This window comes from Momordica charantia (genome assembly GCF_013281855.1).
Source record: "Momordica charantia cultivar OHB3-1 chromosome 6 unlocalized genomic scaffold, Mcharantia_2.0 BLBB01000006.1, whole genome shotgun sequence".
NCBI classification, from domain to species: domain Eukaryota; kingdom Viridiplantae; phylum Streptophyta; class Magnoliopsida; order Cucurbitales; family Cucurbitaceae; genus Momordica; species Momordica charantia.
Window position 1 is genome coordinate 25,178,476 of NW_028275164.1, and position 19,614 is coordinate 25,198,089.

Below are 19,614 nucleotides of genomic sequence, written 5' to 3' on the forward strand. Positions count from 1 at the left end.
CTTCTTCTAACCGACCCCCCTACTTTGGTCATATTGGTCCTGATATAGCATCTCTCACACAGTTAGGGTCAGATGTTGTTCCTTATAATTTGGGAGATGATAGGGCATATGATTGGGATGTGCCTGGATTGTGGAATGGAAGTGAAAATGTGGATGAAGATAGTGATGAATAATATCGTCTAATGACCGACACGGAAGAAGGAGACGACGAAAGGGAATATGGAAATGAGCACGCGAGTGATCGACTTGATGTGCAACATGAGCATGAAGAGGTAACAATTCATAATACAATGGCTTAATATCCTGAAGATGTCGTCCATGAAACGGCAAGCAATAGACTCACCGGTCAGTTAGAAGCTGATAGATTGCAAGTCATGGTCCAATCGGCTGGGACCAATGATGTTAAGGAGGGTGACGTATTCGACTCGAAGAAGGAACTAGTTATGAAAATACATTTACTTGCATTGCGGAAGAACTTTTAGTTTCGAGTGAAGAAGTCTACGTCGGAACTATACTTGCTGCGATGCGTCGATCCTACTTGCACGTGGCGACTTAGAGCCACTAAGATTAGAGATTGCAACCTGTTTAAGATAAAGAAATATATCGCAGTCCATTCTAAGTGCAATGGTGCCCTTATGAAACAGAATCATCGTCAGGCGAAGAGTTGGGTGGTCGGTCATCTAGTACAATCAAAGTTTACTGATGTTTCTCGCACGTACAGGCCAAAGGACATCATCCAAGATATTCGTGAGGAGTACGGTGTAAATATGAGTTACGACAAGGCCTGGCGTTCGAGCGAAGAAGCACTCCGACTTATCAGAGGGGATCCAGCTTCATCGTACGGGCTACTACCCGCTTATGGGGAAGCCGTGAAAATCATGAACCCAGAAACTATATTTGAATTGGAGTTGGATGATAGCAAGTACTTCAAATATGTCTTCATGGCCATGGGTCAATCAATTAGAGGTTTTATGTGTTGCATTCGACCAGTTTTGGTTATTGACGGGGCACACCTTAAAGGGAAGTACGGAGGTGTATTACTATCTGCTTCTGCTGTTGATGTGAATAACCAAATATACCCAGTTGCATTTGCAATAGTCGGGAGTGAGAGCGTCGCATCATGGGTATGGTTTATGACTCAATTGAAGAGTGTTGTCGACATCGTTCAGAACTTGGTCTTCATTTCTGATCGACATGCCAGCATTTGTAAAGCGATTGATGACGTATTTCCTACTGCATTTCATTGCTTTTGTATACATCATCTAAAGATGAACTTGTTGGCCAAATTTAAAACGCCCGCGTTGGAGGCATTATTTTTTAAGGCTGCGAAGGCATTTCGCGAGTCATATTTCAATGAGAACTTGGTCCAACTGTGCGCACACCCAGGAGTTAGGGAATATTTGGAAGCTATAGGAAATGAAAGATGGGCTCGCTGCTTTCAGACGAAACTAAGATACTCAGAAATGACAACTAATATTGCATGAGTCCGTTAATGCCCTTTTCAGGCATGCACGTAAGTTGCCAGTCACCGCATTACTTGATCATATCAGAGGTGTGTTGCAGAGGTGGTTCTACGAATGTCAGACGCTTGCTTCTTCACGTCAGAGTACGTTGTCTGACTACGCAGAGGAAATGATTGCCGAAGCTTCGGATAATGCACGGAGACACATTGTGATGAACATCGACCAGTTTAATTTTGAGGTACTCGACGGGAACCTGAATGGGGACGTTGACTTGCAATCACAGACGTGTACTTGTCGGAAGTTCAATTATTTTAAAGTCTCGTGCTCCCATGCTATTGCTGCAGCCAATTCTCGTAGCATAAATCCGTACACACTATGCGATGAGGCGTACACAGTCAACAGTTGGATGTTGGCATATGCAGAACCAATATTTCCAGTGGGTTCATCCTCAACATGGAAGAGTTCTCCGGGGTTTGTGAATATCGATGTTCAACCATCGAAGAAGGTCGTTAGGGTTGGACGGCGACAGACGGTGAGGATTCCTTCCACAGGCAAGGTCCGTCCACCGCGCAAGTGCAGTCGATGTGGTACATCAGGACACAATCGTAAAACTTGTCGCGAACCACTAAATAATGTGTAGCAATATTATGGATAATTACGTTGTAATATGTAGACATTTATGTACCTCAAAAAAATTTTATTACAAGGACTAATACATTGTATTTTGGTAGATATGAATAAGTAGCTTCTACCGCAAGTAAGAATCCATGCATATGCACTAACAATAGGTTGTTGTTCTTTCATATATGATTACAACTTGTTTTATGTAATGTTACTGTTCATCAGTGACTACAGCTAAAAAAAAGTATGCCAAAACAAATTAGGATAAGTCATATTTAGGTCGGTGGAAAAAAAAACGATACAAAAAATAATTACAACTAAAAAAGGGTCTGCGAGCCCACATTTGTACAGCATATTGACGACGAAATAAAGAAATGTTACTTTGAATCAAAGTGTCCATCTTTGACCCAGTTACATCGTACTTGAAAAATCTAACACAAAATATGCTGCAATCTGTGAACCCGGCTTGCTGAGGTACAGTACATCTTGAGGTACAGTACATCTTCGGACCCTCCATGGCACGGTGGGCAGGTTAGACCGAAGTGCGAGCATCCCGCTCCAATGCAGAATCACCGGGATTATCGTGCACATTGGCTTGAGCGCCTTCTCGAGATCCTCCAATGGGGTGATCGCTTGCAGTGAGTCCCATACGGTTAAATCACCCTCCACAAGATCAATCCCGATCATAACCCAGTGGTTGCCGCAAATATTCATCGGCGTGTACACGATATCGGCCTCGCTCCATGGGGTGTCATAGTCCGATTGTCGTCCAAGCACGTACCGAAAGATGGTACGTTCTTGCCTCCAATCATACGTACATTTCGACGGCAGGACACCCGGCTTCATGGCTGCATATGGTCCGTCTGTTCGTCGTAGCAAGTCCTGCAAAGAGAAAAACCCCCACAAACGTCATTCACGTATCGAAGTAATATTGTTCGTTACATACATGAAGGAAAGGTAAGCTGAACTTACGGAGAGAAGTACGTCGCCTATTGCGAATCGCACACGCAATAGATGTTTACACTTCTCAACCTTCCTCGCCGTTAGCATCATGAGCGAGTCGATATACTGCATGTGACATTATAAAAAGTATAAATCTATAATTAAAAACAACTTTGCTGCTTCTAAACTTCACTAACCTCGTCGTCGAATTGAAACTGAGAATCCAGGAGCAGTCCAAACCAACTCTTATATTTTATCCCGACGAACATTGAACGGGAATTGTCGTCGGTTGATGGGTCATCCATCCATTTCTGGAACCCCTCGTCCAGAAGCGGTGGGATGAGGCATGTAGGGTCGTACGATTGAACTTTGATACCACGTTGGCCGGTGGGCGTGTATATGGCCCGCAACTTCCACGGATATTTCCTCTTCCGAAGACCCTGGCCAAGTGGGCCTTCAATAAATTCAGGTTCAACCTGGAACAAGTATAAAGGAAGTTCAATATAACACTTAATGACGTTGGAGTTTGGGTTCGACGTTGGAGTTACCTTAACGACGGCCAGCTGTGGAGTTTCTCCATGTGATAAGGGTAGGGGTAGACTTCCTGTCCTATTCGTTTGCTTTCTCGGTGGCCCTGCGGGTTGCGGTGCCGGTACGTTAACCATCCGCCCCTTACTTGCCTCCCTGTCACTGGCGCACCCACCTAGAGTAATATCCTAAAAATGGACGAACATTTGCTTTAAGTAAATAAAGGTAGGTTAACGTACGCCAGTTAGTATCGTTACAGAAATACCTCAATTATTCTGGCCCGCAACTTCGGATCCTCATCCATGTCCGTATCCTCCTCGTTACGCCCACTTGGATCACGTCCCCCAAAGAACCATCTTGATCCGGCCCACCACCCCTTCTTTCAGATTTATTCTGGCCCTTCGACAAAACCTACGTAATAAAAATTATAAATATACGGATGTGAACAAGAAATTCAAATAATACAATAATTCTTACCTTTGTTAGCCTCTTCATATACTTCTTTACGTCCTTTAGGTCAGTCGTCATGTTCGTCAGAGTTGTCTCAATGGCCGTCACTCTATCGCCGAGCCTCCGCAGCTCCCGACTCCACTTATGCTTCGACTTCTTCTTCTTCTTCTTCGTCCCTTTCTGTGGCAACAATTGATCTTGTCCTCCATCGTTCCCTATAATATCTTCTGTTGCATGATCAACCACTGGGGAAGCATCCTCACCAATAATATCTTCTGCTACATCATCGAGCTCAACTGGATCCCCAACCTCACCAGTAACGGGAGACTTCTGAGCGGTGGAAGTAGAAGCCAGTGGTTCTGTAGCAAGTTCTGTGGGTGCAGGAGGTCCGACATGGGCCACCGGTGGATGCATAAAGCGAGCCATGTGCTGTCGTTCGACATCAGTCGCCTCCAAACGAACTACAACCTTCAACTGTATAACACAAATAGTTAGGTCAATTTTAATATTAAATACTAAAAACAATAAGAACATTTTGGGACTCACCTTGGGATTCTCGAAGACCTCTCGCTCCAAAACATTAAAAGCACGCGAATAGGTGCAGGACCATCTAAGTAGACGAGGAATAGCATCGTCATTTAGCCTCAATGCTACTCGAGTCGACAAGGTTGATATTGTCTCGTATGCCCAAACCTGCAGTCACGTCAAGTTAGACCCTACAGTATTTCACAAGTACATAACTACATAATAAATTACATTTAAATTTCACTGACCTAAAAAGCGTATGGAAACTCATACAAGCTATACGTCTCAACATGGCTGGAGTCCATAGCGACCTTTTGTTTGTACGCCTCGACCTTGTCCTTCAGAGCGTTCTTCAAGCTCCAGAGAGTTCTTTCAAAGATCATTGAACTCCAGTCATAATTACAGAAAACTTCCCACCAATCCACAATCCCAAGGAGGCTCGTGTCCATTTTCTGCTTCCTTTCCTTGCCCATCATGGCAAGCTCTAAGAAGTACACTATAGCAACCTTCACAGCGTCCTCGTCATTTTCGAATGTGTGTTCTAAAAAAATTTTCTCCAACTCCGAACACTTCACACTCGCCTTGTCTTCAAAATACAGAATCCTAAGTCTTCGGTTACGAACATCCTCATCTACCCTATTCATAGTGTGTCTAAGACCGGTTATTAGTTCGAACTCCCGCTTCCTAAAAGAGACCCTATTCCCAAATAGGTTAAAACTAATGAGGTCCTCTCTAGGTTCCTCCACCTCTCTAAGCAACATGTGATGGAGCAACGGACCGTTAAATACGACGTTCATCCCTAAAATCGGACCAAAACATGTTCGACTAAACATGTCTAACTGAGAGGGAGTTAACCTAGCCTTAAGACGAGAAGAGGTTTTCCCTACGTGAGCGAGGTTTGACAGCGCGGCTGGAAATCAGTCGTCTCGGTTGATTTTAAGTGTCATACTCATGTCTCCTGTAACAAAACAAAACAAAATTGGTTAAATATGTTGTCGATTCCATATCGGGCTTCTTCCAACTTAGAAACGGACCGGGTTGAAGCCTGGGATGGAATCCATAAAGGAAATCCCAGAAGGATGGACTTTCTAGAATCCATCTCGGGCCTCATCCCAGTTTGAAATGGACCGGGATGATTCCCAAGATGGAATCCAGAAATTCCATCCTGGATTCCATCTTGGGAATCATCCCGGTTCGAAATGAATTGAGATGTGTCCCGAGATGGAATCCAGAAAGACTTTCTGGGTTCCATCTCGGGACACATCCCGGAGAGGGTGGGGCCGTGACGAGGCCCGAGATGGAAGATGGAATCCAGAAAGACTTTTTGGATACCATCTCGGTCTTGTCCCGGTCCATTTCGAACCGATATGAGTCCCGAGATGGAATCCAGAAAGTCCATTCCATATGGATTACCTTTCTGGATTCCATCTCGGCCATCATCCCAGTTCGAAACGGACCGAGACGAGATGGAACCCTTTAGCAAAAAAAAAAGGGTTATGGTTTCATCTCGGTCCTAAACCCACCGGGCTTAAAGCCGAGATGGAACCCTTCAACAAAAAAAAATTAATGGAAGCAACACGCAAAGAACCTTGGCTACTTCAGATAGAGCCGAAGGTTGAAGTCTTTCACACCCACGCAAAGAACGAAGGAAAAAAAAGTAGAAAATCATTCACACTTGAAAGAAAGATTACCTCGATTAGGGAAGGGGGAAAGCTCTGATAGAGACGAAGCGAGGGAGACGAGAAGAGAAACGACGGAGATGAAGCGCGAAGTGAGGGAGATAGCGAGATGAAGACTGGGATGGACAACGAGATAGTGAATGAGGGAGGGGAAGGACCGAGACAGGGAGGGAAAGGAGGGGAGGGCTGGGTTTGATTTTTTTTTTTAAATTGAGGGTAATTTGGTAATTTTACCAAGCAAAATAAGGGAAAAGGTCAGAAAACTGAAGTAGATGGGTCATAAATAAGTAAATATCAAAAGGGGTCAAAAATCCAAAATGATTATTGGAAGGGGTCAAAAATCCCAAAAACCCCAAAAAGTGAAATGGAATGTGCCCACTCTTATCTTCCCTTGGACAGTTTCTTCATCTGCCTTTACCAAAACTTTCCTACTTAGTTCCTTCCTTTTCTTTTGAGATTTTTTTTGGTTTTGCCTTAGAATAACTGATATATGAATACCACCCATCCTTTCTCCTCCCAATAGCCCAATTGACACTGAAGGGAAGGCAAAGGTGCCAAGTCAATTGGGAGGGCCACGTAGCATAGTCCTTTACCTCAAGGTTCTTGGTTTTCAATGATTCAATCCGTATATATAAAGATTAAACATCTATGAGATGATTTTTTAAAAAACAGACAAGCCATATATAAATTGTTGTATATATACCTCTTCTTCATTGTCTAAGTTGACTGTTCACCTTTCTCTTCGACCCCCTGTTATCCAAGCAGCCTTTAATCGTTCACTTGATCGTCGAGTTATTCCTCCTCTAACTTTAACCATATCTATAGATTTTATTTAGTTTTTAATTTACTTAAATATATTATGTTTGTTAGAGTTAAACACATATACTCCTGAATTTTGGTTATTAACAACACTCATGTGTAGGTCCCACATCTATATATTTTTAAAAATACACCTAAAATTTAGGAATACAAAAAATATATTTTTAAATTAAGATTTATACGCAAAACTAGAACAAAGATTTTATCTTAATCAAACAGTCAGAGTAATGGGCAACCACGACCAGTTTTAGTCTGTGGCGAGAGGGTCGAATCTGGTTTGGACGGATCAAGTGAATGTTGGATTCTGGGTGACTGCGTTCGGCGTGAAGGAATGAGGGGCGGCGATGCGGCTGCGGGTTGGGCAAAGCGGTTCGGGCTGGGCATTGCAGCAGCGAGATGGGATAGGTGGCGGCAACTGGGCGAATGACGTGGCAACAGGAGGGGGCGCGACAGCGTGAAGCAGTGAGGGCCATCGTTCGGCATTGAGGCGGTAGCGGCGTTCGACGGCGTCCGGTGTGTATAGAGGGCTGCTAAGGGTTGGGCGACGGTGAAGGTTGGATTATTGGGCGGCGGAGGTTCTGAAAGTTGGATTGTTGGGGCATACTACTGTTCAAAACCCTTTTGTTTTGTTTTTTTTTTAATTTAAAAAAACGTAATGTTAATTTTCCCCATTTATATTTATCTCTTATTTATAAATCTAAATAGGTAAATTTCAAAATATATCACTCTTATCATTTTTTTAAAATCTACTTTCAAATTCTAATTAGCAACTTTAAATTAGATTTAAGTTAATTATTTTAATTTCATTTATTTTTTATTTCTGAATCTTCTAATTTAGAGGAGTAAATTTCAAAATATAGCTCAATACAGTCTTCTCAATTTTTTTTTTAAATCTACTTTCAAATTCTAATGAGCAACTTTAAATTAGATTTATGATAATTTTTTTTTTAATTTCATTTACTTTTCATTAAATACAGTTAATCCCTATTAGTAAGGTCAATTGTTTTTGCTATTAGTAAAAATCTTAAATCCCTAAAATTATGCATATAATACCAGGGTATATTTGTCTTTAACATTTTTTTAATATTTAAGAAAAAAAAACTATTTAGTCATTATTGCAATATCCTGTAAGTTTAGCCATTTTCTAAAAAGTTTTATTAAATTTGATCATTCCTGTGATTGCCCAATCTATTTTTTATCACTGCAATATACAATTCAGCTATTACCGGGGTAATTTAACATCGTGAAAGAAGCCCATAGCCCAAATGTTTTCTAAGTTGGGCCCATAAGCCCACTATACTTTTGATTCCATGAACATCCAACAAACACGGCCCAGACTCTTCGCTTAGATTCCAATCTACGGCATATTCCTTGGAATGTATCTTCCATGGATAACAACATCAAACAACCCACTTTCTCAAAGGACGAAAACACCCCTGCCATACCTCCTATCTAAGCTCGCAAAACGCCTCCATTTCCGAGGCTAAATCCGTCCACAAATTAGTACTCCACAAAACTTTTCCTTGTCGTCTTCAAAGTCGGTCTTCTTCAGAGCTTCACCTTCCTCATTTTCTGCATAAATAATGTGTTTGTTTCCCGAGAAACTCAGAGAAAAACAACCATTCCATCTTAAATTTCAACTCATACGACCACAACTGCGATGAGGATTCTACAGGTAAAGCCTTCAATTTTCCTCTGAATCTCTCTCTCTTTCCCATGCCTAACTCTCCCTTTTTAGTTACTTTTTATTATATTTCCTTCTCCAAATTTTTTTTTTCGTTTTCAGATTTGTTCAGTAAGAAATTCGATTCCTGCTCAAGTCGGCACCATTCAGATTCCAACCCCCATATATTTATTCTCTAGTTATGACATTTCGTTAATTAATTTTTTTTTTTAATTTAGAAATTTAATACGCATGATAACGCTGAAAAACTGAATTTATAATTCAACTTATGCTAGATTAATAGGACAGGTCAACATTTTAGGTAAAAATAATTTTGAAGAATGAGTATTTTAAATCAAGGAAGATTTAATAATCTATTTGTTACAATCAAAGAGTTGCCAGTTGTCAGAACTAGAAGAAAAATTTTTGTTAAAAATGAAAAAAAAATGACGACCATTGGTAGAATCCACGTGGCGGCAGATAAAAGGGGGTTAAGAAACGCTCCCGTTGAGTGGTGGAAGTCACGTGCGTGGTGTTGTTTGATTTTCAAATTTTCAAAGAGTGAAGACAGACGCGACGTGTTCGAATCGCGAGGGATTTCTTAATGGAGTTTCTTTTGCTTTTGTGGCTGTCAATGGAAAACCTAAAAATGAAGGTGAAGGTGGGGCTAAATCTAAATCTGGTCGGGCTTGGTTGAACGGCTCAGATTCGGCCTTCTAGATTCATCATTTTCTGTATTCTTTATTTATTATTTATTTATATAGAGAGAGAGAGTCCGCGCTCTCGGAAAAATCAATCCTCGTGGTTTCTCTCGGGCGAAAAGGGTTTTGTTTTGATCGGTTTTTTCTTTTTACCTATTCTTCGTTTTCAGAACGCTTGCCCTTGCCCTTGCCGTCGCCGTCGCCGGAGGCTTTTCCGGGATCTGTTGAAGCTAGGTGGTCGCCATGGCCGAGCATCACGAGCACGAGCACGAGCACGAGGAGCCCAAAGGGGAGTCCTTCGTTGACAAGATCACTGAGAAGATTCACGCCCACGATTCGTCTTCTTCGGATTCGGAGGATGAGAAGGGGCATACTTCCGCCGCTATCAAATCCAAGATTTACCGCCTCTTCGGCAGGGAAAAGCCCGTCCACAAGGTCTTCGGTGGGGGAAAACGTGAGTATTTTTTATACTTTTTCTTTCCATCTCGCGGAAATGTTCGTCGGTTTGAAACTAAGGTCTGATCTCCTCATTTACGAGGAGGAGTTTGGATGGCAGAAACGATGTGACAGTTTCTGTGTTTCGATTCGAGTTTATGGTTTTGATTTATTCACTTATAAGTGGATTAACTGTCTGAGGAAATGGCTGAATTTAGAATCCGGATATCATATTGATCTTCTTAAATGGCGTATGAAGTGGATCCGGTTTCTCTTTTGTTTTGCTGAGCTTTTAGTTTGTTTTGGTAGATCTAGATCTATTTATAATTCTAGCTTATGCTTATAAGTCGATCCTGTTTCATCCTCCAATAAATGGCCTCCGATCCTATATGACCTTTCAGATTTTCAGTTTCCGGGGACACGAGTCAGGACTTATCATATTTTGATTGATTACCAGTAGTATAGTGTAATTTTTCCTTTCCGAAATGGCTGGAATTTCACTTTGGGTATATGAACACCTTCATGTCATATAATTTAATTTTCATTGAGTGTAATTCGTGATCTCTGTTTTCCTTCTTCTGTGTTAATCTCTTCTCTACAGCGGCTGATATCTTCCTGTGGAGAAACAAAAAGGTATCCGGAGGAGTCCTTGGAGGAGCAACAGTCGCATGGATTTTATTTGAGTTGCTCGAGTATCACTTTCTGACTTTGATTTGCCACATTTTGATGGCTGCTCTAGCAGTAGTGTTTTTGTGGTCCAATGCTTCTTTCTTCATCAACAAGTAAGTTGTTGTAGCATTGGCGTTCATCTTTTAATTGTTCGCTTAGCTGTATAGTGACACCTTTTTCCATACAGGTCTCTGCCACATATTCCTCAAGTTCACATTCCGGAGGAGCCAGTTAGAGAGATTGCTGCTGCTTTGAGAGTTGAGATTAACAGGGCTGTTGCTGTCTTGCGAGAAATTGCATCAGGAAGGGATCTGAAGAAGTTTCTATATGTATGTTAAACTTCTACTTCTTGGAATTTTATATCATGATTTAGTTCTAGATCTAGCTTTGAAGATGGCATTAAATGATTCTATTTCACCCATAATCTCGTAATTTTGATTGTTAGGCGATTGCTGGTTTGTGGGTTCTCTCTATTGTTGGAAGCTGGTTCAATTTCCTAACCTTATTATATATAGGTGAGGAAGTTGTTATTGTGAATTCCTTTTCTCTTTTTCTTTGTTTGAGTTCAACTAATGTGGGGTGGTGCATTCAACCGTGCCTTAACCCACTAAGTTATGTTCAGGTTGCCTCTTGTGAATGCTAATTAGTTGCTTTGGTTACGTCTTTCATTTTTATTGACTTTTGTTGTCAAATCAATGTGTGACAGGATTTGTTTTGCTCTTCACCTTGCCCGTCTTCTACGAGAAATACGATGATCAGGTGGATGCATTTGCAGAGAAAGCAATTGCAGAGATCAAAAAGCAGTATGTAGTGTTTGATGAGAAGGTGCTTTCTAAAATCCCAAGAGGACCACTGAAGGACAAAAAGATTGCTTGAGAGATGCCCGACTCTTGTGGTAGCATTCCTGTTTTTGTCAAAATATGCATTTTGTAGGCTTTTTGTCATATTGACGTTCTGAAGTTTCATCCATGAACGAATCTTTTTTTTCTTTTTTTTTCTTCTGTTCTCAGTGGGTTGGCAATGTGGATTAATATGTGGACTGCTGATAATACACATGATTTTGCTACATGTTATGGGCTCTCCTTTACATGTTAAGCCTTAGTGAAGGACAAATATTAGACATGTTATGTTCAATTGATAGGTTTCATCATGTATAAATTGAGCGTTCCCATTTTCGGTTTTTTTTTTTTCTTTTTGGGGAATCTTGCTCCATTTCCTCCACAAAAGTGATTCAATGGTGCAGGCAGTAGAATGTTGCTAACCACCATACTATGATTCTTATGATCTGCCATGGATTTGACAATTTTATTGTTCTTTAGTTTCTTTTCATTGCATTATGTGATGGTATTCTTTATTTTTAATCCCAAGTTATTGTGGTATATTTTTCTGATATTGTGTTAAATTCATATTCTTAAATTTTAGATAGATTCTGTTCATTTTGTACAGAATCAAGTTTCTGAAAACAGGTGAGAGGATACAGAAAACCCTAATGTTGAATTGAAAATTAGGGGGAAAAAAGGTTGCAAACGCTTATCAGAGTTCATCTTTGGTAGAATATATGTTTAAAATAATGATTCCTATCCAATTTTTTTTATTTAAATACAACATGTGGAGGATCTTCTCATGAAATCTTGGTTGAGTTAACTTTATGCTAGATTTATTGGAAAAGACCTAGGAGAACTTTCTTAGTTGATGTAATTTATTAAAGGATGATTGTTCTAGTAGGAAAATTTTTTAGTTGATGTAATTTTATTTTAATTAGTAATTATTTATTATATTAAATAAATTGTTATAGTAAAAAAATATTTATTATCAATAAAATAAATTAAAATTTGCTAATATTTTAATTAAAAAAGTTACCACATTAATGAATTTATAATTAGCTAGAAAAAAATAGTATACTAGTCATTATTATATATCTAATGCCTATTCCTATTCCATTTCAATTTCTGATTTCAATTCTAGAAAATTTGTACTAGACAAGATCAAATAAATAACATTATCATTTTCATTCCAATTTATTCTTATTCTAATTCCCAATAAGCATACAGACCTAAAAGTATGGTGTTACTTTTTCTCCTACACCAAACAAGGCAGAGAAGCCATCCCATCCCTTTTGTGATAATAACTAGCTATTAAAGTTTTTCTTAATACAATATTTGGTAGTAAGAGTTTAAACTCAAGATTTTTTAGTCGAAATATATGCTTTAACCCGTTAAGCAATACTCAAGCTAACTATTAAAATTTTGCTTTAACGAGTTAGTTTTTCAATACTTTTTATTTATTACCAAATTATTTAGATTAACAAAAACACTTTTAGTTATAAAAAATCATTTAAATTAAACTTACCTTTTTTTTGAAAAGTCATCTCTCAGATATATTCTATTATAAGTAAAAATGAATTAGTTAGGGTACTAATAACATCTATTAGAGGTTAGAGGTAAATTGATCTCAAATACAATTATGTGAATATAAAAGTATCAAATAGTTAAGATATTCCATGTATTGTCCATATAATCAAAGTATATGTTGGTCTATAAAGTCCCAAGAAGGGAAGAACTTCTACCTGTATGATGTTTTTTCAATCAAATACAATATACAAGTAGGACTAGCATTATGAATAAGTTGTATAAAAACCGCTTCTTTTTTCGCTTTTGTAATAATTTGGGGTGAGATAGGATTCTACAGTAAAAATATTGATCTTTTGAGTTTTCACCCTCGTGTATCTTTCAAAAATTTTTTTTTTGAGAAATTTTATTTCATAACATAAACTAAAAAAAATAAAAATAAAAATATGATACTTTTAAACTTTAGATTCCTTTAAGATACTTTAACTCATGTCTAAGAGTGATATTTACGATGGTCGTAATAGACGACTCTTCAATTTTACTGCTCCAGTAAAAATCTAGCCATTCATTCAGTAAACTCATAGACAATGTCATAAACTATAATCTCTCATTTACACATTCAATTAAATAATATGTTACCAAATAAAATTTGAATTCAAAGTTCCAGAATAAGGTCATGCTTCATAATGAAGTTTAAAACCATTTTTTATGTTTAAAAGATATTAACTAAAACTCATACTCATTTAATTTAGAAAAAGCAAGAAAAAAAAAACAAAGAAACTTTTTGTCAAATTTTTATTATTTTTTTCCCTGAAAATTAGTCAATGTTTTTTTTTTTAAATTGAAAAGCAACTTGTAGAGATGTAAATCTAATTAAGTTTCAAATTGATGAACAAAAGTCAGGATGGCCGAGTGGTCTAAGGCGCCAGACTCAAGTTCTGGTCCTCGTGAGAGGGCGTGGGTTCAAATCCCACTTCTGACAAAATTTATCTGTTTTATAAAGATAGAAGAGCTTTTTATTATTTATTTTAGATTCGATAATTTCTTAACACGTTAAAGCCCAGTGGTTGAAAGCCCAAACTGAAATTCTTATCTCCGTAAGAGTGCGTGGGTTCAAATCCCAGTTTTGATAAATTTATTCGTTTAATTAATTGGTTTATCTAGTAAATAATTTTCTAAAAATCTCATGTTCCACGCCTTGCCCTTCCAAATTAAACCCACCCCACAAGATGTCGAGATCAAAACAAATACAAAAAGACATTATTCAACCCAAAAAAAAAGAAAAAAAAAACACTATAGTGATTGCGATGAACTCAGAAAACAGCATAGAAGCAACGCTAATCCAAAATCTTGATGAAATCAACCGGATGCAAGAGGACCGAATCCACAACCTGGAAACCAAAGCCATTCAGCTCGCAAATCTATATTTCGTGTTCCAAGGCGTGATCCTCTCCGCCGTGTTCTCGCCGGCGTCGTCTCTCCGATGCCGACAATGGTGGATCCCGTTCTCGCTCTCTCTCCTCGCCGCCGCCCTCAACCTCTTCGCCTTCGCCGCCACCGTCCTCGCCTACCTCCGCTGCGCCGAAGCCCTCGACCAGAACATGGAGGATTTGGCCTCTGCGTCGGCCGCCGTCCGAGTCCTGGATTCTCCAACGATTAGACGGACCACGAAGCCGGACCGGTTCCGAAGGGCTCGGCGGAGGGTGTTTGCCGTTTTGGGGGTCGCAATTTTTGTTGGGTTCAGTGGGATTGTGCTCTTCGGTTGCCGTGTCCTTCTCTGTCCCTCCAGCTCCGGCGATCGGAATTTGTAGGATTGAATTTCCTTTTTTTTTTTCCGTCTTTTTTCAGCTTTTGATTTGCAAAAATGTAAGGAATATAAAGGATTGTGCGTTTGCCGGGAGTCGAACCCGGGTCTATTGCTTGGAAGGCAATTATCCTAACCGTTGGACTACAAACGCTTTGTTGTTGCTGACTTGCTATATGTAAATAATTGACAAATTGAGTATGTAGTCCTTTTTAGATTTATTCTGTTAATTTCTTTCCCCCGCAAATAAATGTTATAAATTTTAGTTCATATTTTCAATATATATGTGTTTGGTAGTAAATTTAAAAAGTTATTTAATGTGTTTTAGTAATATATTTGAAAAGTAGTAACAATTACCGACGGTTTAGATCAATCTAAAATATTATTAATTAATTAATTAATTAATTTACATATATACTTTCTTATAATTATTATTTTACAATATTATGTAATTCGTAAAATATTATGTTTTACTTATTTTAATAAAAATGAACTGAGTAGTTTATAACATAGAACTAGTATATTTATGGTTGCTTTTATCTTTTTAATTGTAATTCTTATTTATTTTAAAGTTTCAAATTTAAAATCTTAAAATTTCTAAACATCACTATCAAAACAAATCAACCAAATGAATATTTGCTAAATATTTTTTATTTAATGAATATGAAAAAAAATAAAATTACATAACAAACAAACCCTTAATTTTGGAAGGGTCTTCAACATTTTAGGAAATCTTTTCTATTCGTAGAGTTTTTTTTTTAATAGCTTTTACGTGGATTTACACGACCATAGCAGTGGGAAGAAATCAGAAATTTTGGTGGGTGAAGTAATAGATTTTTTCTCAGCTTCAAGCTTAACTATGAAGATCTCTAAGGTAAATTGTGACGGTAACAAGAGTTTATTATCAATTTTCTTGATCCGGCAAATGTGCTTCTCAATAGCCTCAGATGGCGAACTTCTTGATGGACTACAACGAAGAGCGGAAGTTCAAGAATGTTCGTACGAGATGTGGAAGAAGTAGCAATTTTCCAGAGATACCTATAATTCAATCTCACTAAAATCAAATTACAAATATTAGAAAGTCGAGGGAAAATCGTCTAAGTAGTTAGAAGTATAAGAAATTAATTAGTTTTATTTTGTAATTTAATAGGGTAGAGGGATATTTATTTGACTTTTTGAAACATAATCTACTAAATTTTCAATTATGTAGATAGAGATTTACACCATATGAGTTGTGTAAGGGCCAGTCGATTCTTGGATAATAAAAAATGGAGACTTGACATATTGGTAGACTCGTGAAACAAGGGTGGACGGATGTGGATGAGTAAATATAGAAATTGCCCCTCCATAATTTTCATGAAATAGGTATTGGTTATTATTGAGAATTATAACACTTATGACCATTTCTTATTAGATTGCCTTGAATTTGGCTATTATTCAAAATTTTCCTTAATTTTTTGTTCAATTTGTATGACTCATATCGGTCTAATTTATGTAATCAAATGGTCATAAAAAAGGATAGAATTATCATTACTTTTATCTTCTAATATTTTAAATTTAAATGTATTTGTCAAATTTAATAATATATAATTTCATAATTAATTTAAGATTGATGCCACAATTTGTAACTGATTAAAATTTAGTCCATATGACATAGGTGGATTGGATTTCATCATGTTAACTAATATCACATAGATTTTCACTAAACTATTGGTACTTTATCCGGTTGAATCTCTCACAAGAATCAATGGTAACGATATGCTTCCCCACAATAATCTAATATTTTAGAAACTATGGAGAATATTTATAATAATTAAACTTTAATCTAAAACACCTTTAAGCTCCTAGGTAAAGTAATTATTTAATATGTGACCTAACAAAATAAACCATTTGAATTCAAATTTCTACAATGCAAAATACTGTCAAGCTATCAAGGTCGGCCACGTGGCAACTGATCAACTGACGAGGTGCGAGCTCATGCAAGGTAGGACCTGAAAAAGAAAGTGAACACTCCGACGTTCAAATCAGTATAAGTGTGAGCTCAAATAAATCATTCTTGGAGTAGAATTTCATACTTGAGTAATAGGAATGAAGATCTTTTTATAGGTGGAGTGAAAGGACACATCCGTTACGACCGTTACGACAAGGCAATTAGATGTTGGGCCATAGGTCGGCAATGATTGAGGTCGGCCATAGGTGAGCTTAGTAGCTCAAGCTTGGCCACAGGTGAGTTTAGGAGCTCGGCCATAGGTGAGCTAAGGGGCTCGGCCATAGGTGAGTTTAGGAGCTCGACCATAGGTAAGCTTAGGAGCTCGGCGGTAGCTTGGCCATATCTTACCACTTGGTATGTCATATTTTTGCCTCCAACATTTGCCCCCACTTTGATAAGTTAGGAAGCTAACTTGTCAAATGACTGTTTCATAGGTCATACTAATACATGACAAGATCTATGAGAAGTTTGGTCATGCTCTCTTTTCTGTAAGGTCTTGTCGTCAAGACTTGAGCTAATTTTTAGAAGTTTCGACTTTAGGTGGCTCCGGTCTTCAAAGTCGATGTAATCTTGGTTAGCCACTCCTTGAAGATTTCGATATCTGATGGCAGTTCATTCTTTTTAGCTTAAGTTTTGATGAGGGCTTAGCTTTCATGCCGAGATGAGCTATTTGGTGGGAGCTCATCCATTGGCCATTGTGATGAGCTATTTGATGGGGAGCTCATCGTTGAGGTTTAGATGAGCTATCGGATAGTTATTCCTTGATGTCAAGATGAGCTATTCCGATGAGAGCTGATTATTGATGCCAAGATGAGTTATTCCAATAAGAGTTCATCGTTGATATCGAGATGAGCTACTTCGATGGGAGCTCATCTTTGGTGTCGAGATGAGTTATTCTAATGAAAGCTCATCATTGAGGTAGCGGTAAGCTACTAGATAGAAGCTCATCATTGGTGTCGAGATGAGCTATTATAATAAGAGTTAATCGTTGATGTCGAGATGAGCTACTTCGATGGGAGCTCATCGTTGGTGTCGAGATGAGCTACTCCGATAGGAGCTCATCGTTGGTGTCGGTATGAGCTATTCTAATGACATCTCATCATTGATATCGGGATGAGCTACTCCGATGGGAGCTCATCATTGGTGTCGAGATGAGCTATTCTAATGAAGCTCATTGTTGATGTTGAGATGAGCTACTCCGATGGGAGCTCATTGTTGGTGTCGAGATGAGCCATTCTAATGAAAGCTCATCATTGATGTCGAGATGAGCTACTACGATGAGAGCTCATTTGTTGACGTAGAAGTGAGCTATCTTATAGCTCTTCCATAATGTCGAAATGAGCTACTCTGATGGGAGCTCATCATTGGGGTTGAGGTGAGCCCTCTCTTCGCAAGCTATAGTCTTAGGTTATGTTTACTATCTAGCCTTAGGAGATACATTCACCTTAATGGCACGTTGCTTGAGTTGGGAACTTTGAGAAGCTCGACCAAAAAGTTCGATTCCGAACTTGGAAAAGCTCTACTTAAGCTGTGCGCTTGAAAGTTTGCGCATGGAGCTTGGATTAGCTTGACTTAAGCTAGATGCTGAGTTTGAGCTTGGAGATTGGATTAGGAGTTTGAAGTTAAAACTCGACTTAAGCTAGGCACTTAGGGTTTGACATGCGTACTTTCTGTTTTGGTGCCCCCATTGAGTATAGGTCAGCAACTCTTAGGTAGGGTGTCGTGCTTACTTGAACATGATCTGATGATGGGAGTTCGTCCTTCAAGGCAAAGTAGAGCTATGTGGTGACTCTTTTTTAGGCCGGGGTGACCTGTCTCAAGTGAGCTTATCGTTTTGACTGAGATGAGCTGTCTAATGAGAGCTCTCCGTAGCTGAGATGAGGTATCTGACAAAAGCTTCTTCTTTAGGGGGTGAGCTAATTGATGAAAGTTCTCCCATTAGTTAAGGAAGAGCTATCAAGTGGAAGTTTTTCCTTTAGACGATGATGAGCTCAGCTAGAAGCTCTATCTTTAGTTGGAGATGAGCTATCTCTGATCCAATGACCTCTCCCATGAGAGCTCATCTTTTGAGTTAATGGAGTCTCGTCCTTGAAGGGAAAGTCATCGTTTAAATGAAAGTCATCTTTAAATGCAGGTCATCTGCTCAAGGTCAAAGGTGGGGGCTTCCTCGAGGGGGAGGTCATCAGTAATGACAAGGTCTTTCTCTTGGAATAGGTATTTCAGGAGAGAAAGTCGTCCTCAAGGGTGAGGTATTCCTCGAGGGGAAGGTCATCCGTTGTGATAAGGCCTTTCTCTTGGACTAGGTCTTCCGGGAGAGAAAGTCAACCTAAGAGTGAGGTCTTCTCTGATGGGAAGGTCATCCGTAGTGACTAGGTCTTCTTGGAGAGAAATTCATCCTTAAGGTGTGGTCTTTCTCAAGGGGAAGATCATCCGTAATGATAAGGCATTTCCCTTTGAGTAGGTCTTCTAGGAGAGAAAGTCATCCTCAAGAGTGAGGTCTTCCTCGAGGTGAAGGTCATCCGTAGTGATAAAGTCTCTCTTAGAGTAGGTCTTCCTGGAGAGAAAGTCGTCCTCAAACTGAGGTATTCCTCGATGGGAAGGTCATCCGTAGTGAGTAGGTCTTCTTGGAGAGAAAGTCATCCTCAAAGGTGAGGTCTTCATCGAGGGGAAAGTCATCCGAAGTGATGAAGTCTTTCTCTTCAACCAAGATATTGAACAAGAAGATCTTGAAGAGCTTTGGAGGTCCACCCGATTGCTGGGAGTACTAGAGCTTTGAGAAACTGTGCGAGTCATAGCTTGGTTTGGTAGGAATAACTTAAAATTGTCGATTTCCATAGACGGTGCCAACTGTTGATGCAAAATTCAGCCGAGCTGTCGAGGTCAGCCACGTGGCAACTGAGCTCGACCGTAGGTGAGCTTAGGAGCTCGGCGGTAGCTTGGTCATATCTCGCCACATAGTAAGTCATATTTTTCCCTC

The 19,614-nt window shown here is 39.0% G+C and overlaps 2 protein-coding genes and 2 non-coding genes across 5 annotated transcripts; 3 read left to right on the plus strand and 1 right to left on the minus strand.

Moving 5' to 3' along the window:
* Nucleotides 1-182: 182 nt before the first annotated feature.
* On the plus strand, nt 183-2,103 carry LOC148211008 (uncharacterized). The gene is made up of 3 exons (XM_088125268.1): nt 183-272; nt 645-1,372; nt 1,506-2,103. The coding sequence occupies exons 1-3, from the start codon at nt 183-185 to the stop codon at nt 2,101-2,103; spliced, it is 1,416 nt and encodes a 471-aa protein (XP_087981394.1).
* Nucleotides 2,104-8,580: 6,477 nt separating this feature from the next.
* LOC111015306 (reticulon-like protein B3) lies at nt 8,581-11,563 on the plus strand. 2 transcript variants are annotated; one of them, XM_088125736.1, is made up of 6 exons: nt 8,581-8,702; nt 9,562-9,845; nt 10,428-10,608; nt 10,683-10,824; nt 10,941-11,010; nt 11,202-11,563. In XM_088125736.1, exons 2-6 carry the CDS (start codon nt 9,635-9,637, stop codon nt 11,369-11,371), a joined length of 774 nt encoding a protein of 257 aa, XP_087981862.1. In that variant the 5' UTR covers nt 8,581-8,702; nt 9,562-9,634; the 3' UTR covers nt 11,372-11,563. The 2 variants fall into 2 exon arrangements, with proteins under 2 accessions (XP_087981862.1, XP_022145995.1); XM_022290303.2 differs by lacking the exon at nt 8,581-8,702 and having other exon boundaries at nt 9,447-9,845; nt 11,202-11,390; nt 11,506-11,563.
* A 2,178-nt stretch (nt 11,564-13,741) lies between these two features.
* On the plus strand, nt 13,742-13,825 carry TRNAL-CAA (transfer RNA leucine (anticodon CAA)). Its single transcript has one exon. It is a non-coding gene; the product is annotated as a tRNA-Leu (tRNA).
* Nucleotides 13,826-14,729: 904 nt separating this feature from the next.
* TRNAG-UCC (transfer RNA glycine (anticodon UCC)) lies at nt 14,730-14,801 on the minus strand. The gene has a single exon. It is a non-coding gene; the product is annotated as a tRNA-Gly (tRNA).
* Between the last annotated feature and the right edge of the window lie 4,813 nt (nt 14,802-19,614).